Source organism: Tupaia chinensis, unplaced genomic scaffold, assembly GCF_000334495.1.
Source record: "Tupaia chinensis unplaced genomic scaffold, TupChi_1.0 Scaffold000568_1, whole genome shotgun sequence".
NCBI lineage: Eukaryota > Metazoa > Chordata > Mammalia > Scandentia > Tupaiidae > Tupaia > Tupaia belangeri.
This window is the reverse complement of record NW_006160082.1, coordinates 2,935,218-2,939,139: the sequence shown is the minus strand read 5'-3', so window position 1 is coordinate 2,939,139 and position 3,922 is coordinate 2,935,218. Positions and strand designations below refer to the sequence as shown.

The window sequence follows — 3,922 nt, the reverse complement described above, 5'->3', positions numbered from 1 at the left end:
AAAAACCTCTCCAAAAAAAAAAAAAAATCTATTATTATTGTAGATTGAGCTTAGTCGTGATGTTAAAATTGTGTATTCTTCATTTTTAAAAATCTACAGGTCTGGGCCAGCAGATGGCATGGTGGTTAATGCGCTGGACTCCCACAGAGCTGACTGTAGTTCAAGTCCTAGACCTGGCAGCTTGAATATCATGCAGGACACATGCGTGTGACTGCCCAAAATCCCAGGAGGAGAATGGAAGAGAAGGGACGCCATGGCCATCTTCCTGGGTGTGTGTGTGTGTGTGTGATGATTTCTCACTTTCCCTCTTTTTCTGTCTCTGTCTCTCTTTGGTGGGTGCATGAACCCTCTAGAAGAGTAAATAAATAAATAAATAAATAAAAATAAAAATAAAAGCTACAGGCCCAGTTGCAGCAGCATAGGTGGATAGATGGTAGAGTGACACTGCACAACACTAGAACCACACGGGAAGGCCCTAGGTTCACATCTTGGGTTGACCTGAATGTACAGAGCATGCCTACGGGCATTTGTGATCCTGACTGGCTATAAGGTTAGCAGAGAGAGATTGTGGCATGTGGCAAGACCCTGTCAAGGGGACCTGACCCTGTCTCTGTCTGTCTCTCTCTTTCATGGAAGGAAGGAAGGAGGGAAGAAAGGAAAGAAGGACGGAAATAAGTTTAAAAAAAAAAAGTTGTTTAATAGAGTAATAAGATATTTAGGTTGAAATATCATGTTACTTTATAAAAGTTTGGGTTATCATTACTGAACAATGTAACTACCATAGAAAATATTTAATTTTCCTTACCTGACATATCTGCTGAATCACCTATAATGGAAAAGCAGCAGAAAAATAATTACCCATAAATAACAAATACTAACAAAACATAAAACCCACTATTGTGAAACATAATGGTAAATTTTAAAACAATTTAAAGTATCATATACAAAATTAGTTTTATCACATCAGTCAGATCAAGCACGGCATGTGAAGGCAGACTGCACTTCAATTATTCATACGACATCCAGTGCTCATCACAATCCTGAAAGACATCATCCCAAATGCCATAATTAAGGATGTTAAAATTCTTACAGATCAAAATTCCTACACATTTCTGCCAAATATGTGGTCCTGAGTGCATGCAAAATGGATTTTCAGATACCCAAGACAACATGGAAGCATGATACAGAATATGGGAAAATTTAATAGAGAATGCTCATGTTGGTATATACTACATCACAGAAGAATTTCAAAAAGAGTAGTGCCATACCGAAAATGAATGTGGGGCCAGCATGTCATGTTGTGGTTAAGGTACTGGATCCTACATGGCTGACTCTGGTTTGAGTCCCAGGCTTGACGGTCTACCAAACACATGTGAGGCACATGTACATGCGCGTCCAAGGTTCCAAGAGGAGAATGGAGGAGAAGAGGTTGCTGCATGGTTCTTCTCCCTGGGGGAGTGTTTCTCACTTTCTCTCGCTCCTGTCTCTCTCCAACAAGCCCATGTGCCCTAAGGCAAAAAAAAAAAAACCTTAATAAATAAATAAATAAATATGATCATATTCTCTGAGAGACATGCCCGAAAAGGAAAAAACAAAAAACAAAAACTATTTAGTGTGATACAAGACTTCAAAATATAGTTAATGGCTATGAAAGTCAGCCATCTCTTACAGATTGTCTGTGTAATTGCCCATAATCTATCCCTGTAATACAATTTTTCATGTTTCTTAATTTTTTTTTTTGGCTTTTATGTGTGTGGGGAGGTGTTTTGTATTTCCCCCCCACTACTATAAATTGTCATTGAAATATTTTACAATTTCCTATGCTATGAATTTCATCCTTACATCATTTTCAATACTAGAGGCATAAATAAATTATGTAAAGATGTTTAGAGAGTTCTAATTCGTATTATGCACTGTTTTGCAAATTTGACTCCATGAAAGTGCATTATCACAACACTGACTTTGTGTGCAAGCATTGTATGCATGTAAAGCCATCAAAACTTCCTCAGTAAATGAAGAGATGTCCTTTTTTGTATGTCTTTTTGTGAAAAATAAAATTTCTCAAAGTTTTGGCTCTGTATTAGTGACCATATCGTGATTTTCCATTAAACTGTCAAAAGAGTTAGGCTGTCCACGATGGTTTCCAATGACCACACTTACAAAGCTGGGTGCACACAATTACAAAGCACAGTGCTATGTGTTCATACATTTTACTTTTTGACCTACTTCTTCATGAGTATGATTCACCTGCTCATAACTATTATATCCATGTGGCTGTCATTCATTTACCTGAGGGTTTATGCTTGTAAAATATGTTATCATTTCCTACTTTATTGTGTAAAGAGGCCTATGAAGTGTTCTGTCATATTTTTGTAAGAGGAGATTTTAAAAATTTTCATAGAAAATAAAATTAAAGTATGAGTTTATTTTTGGTGCAAAATCATTTTGAAATCTATGCAGTTTTTTTCAGAATATGCAATTTCCATAAACTTTTTGAAAATCCTTTGTATGTTCTCAAATAAATGCCTTTCTTAAAATGTAATTAGCAACTGAGCATTGTGAGTACTCAACTACTGTGTCTTACATTAAAATGTATAGAACACCTAATGCCACATGGCCAACCATGGTTCAAATCTTGCCCTGGTGGCTTGAAAATTATCCTGGTTACATGTGTGTGCATGCCTAAAATCCTGATGGGATGAAGAAATGGAGGAAAAAAGACTGCGACATGATCATACGCTTCAGGGGTTCTCTCTCATGCACTACTGCATGCATTCTCTGGCAATAAAAAGTAATAAAATGTATTTTAAAGAATTTTAAGATTACTCTTCCAGAATTATATTTTTGTGATCTTGATCATTTAGGATGTTAAAGTTTAGGAATTTTGATCTTTCAGTATTTTTAACATTCAGGATTGTGGCATCAAGAATTGAACCTTTCAAGTTCGTGATCCAAATCCATTAGCATTCTATATATGACCTGTCAATCATTCCTTGGGTGAAAACTTTCTCTTTGTATCTAATGAATTATATGAAATTTTAATTATGACGAGTTTTTTTTTTTTTTTTGAGAGGTTTTTGCTATAGGGCGCATGCGCTCACCAGACAAAGAGACACAGAGAATTAGAAAGCGAGAAATCACCCCCCAGGGGTGATGGCCACGCTGCAATCCCTTCTCCTCCATTCTCCTCTCAGGATCTTGGGCATGCACACACAAGCGCCCAGTGTGAGTTTTAAGCCACTGGGTCCACAGTCGAGTACGTGGGAGTCCAGCGACATAGCCATTACGCTTACTGCTGGTCCCTTATGACAAATTTTTAAATAGTATTAATATAATTTAAATTGATATGACCCTTATTTTGATATATAAAATGTACTGCTAATAATAGGGCCTTTGGAGTTTTAGTGCATTTCAATTTGCCGAGAGGAATTAGATCTAAATATTCTGAGACACATGGTGGCAAATGTTAACATATATATCAAGGAAGAAAAAGTTTTCTTTTAAGTAAAGATTTTCCATATGAGTAAAACTTTGTCCAGAAAGAAAATGTGAAAGCATCTGCTTGTTGTCTTTATACACACAGATTTTAAACAACCCACCAATATATTTTAAATTTTTCTTAGGATATTACATTTAATTGAATAAAACAAATGTTTCAAATGGTTTCTTTTTAAAATATAGAAACATACCTACTTGGCCAGTTGCCACTATGTTGATAAATTTGGGGTGTTGATTTATAGTGAGGCACAGAATATCATCATTATGTTCCTGATAAAAACTCTGAGTCCCTATAAAAAAAGAATTTGAGAATTAAATTTGAAACTTTAAAATGTAACAGCCAAATTCACTTAGCCAGAACAATAAAGTTATTTACTTACTCAATATATATTTTTGAGCACTTGCTATATGGACATCAGTGTAG

At 35.6% G+C, this 3,922-nt stretch overlaps 1 protein-coding gene across 5 annotated transcripts in view; it reads right to left on the bottom strand.

The window, feature by feature from the left end:
* The window catches only part of EML5 (EMAP like 5), a gene marked incomplete at its 5' end in the record, with an annotated part of 178,982 nt that overhangs the window by 27,618 nt on the left and 147,442 nt on the right, over window positions 1-3,922 (bottom strand). For all 5 annotated transcript variants that reach the window (XM_014591388.2, XM_027775491.1, XM_027775492.1 and 2 more), the window contains 2 exon segments: window positions 806-826; window positions 3,690-3,788. In XM_014591388.2, coding sequence (XP_014446874.1) covers window positions 806-826; window positions 3,690-3,788 — 120 coding nt within the window.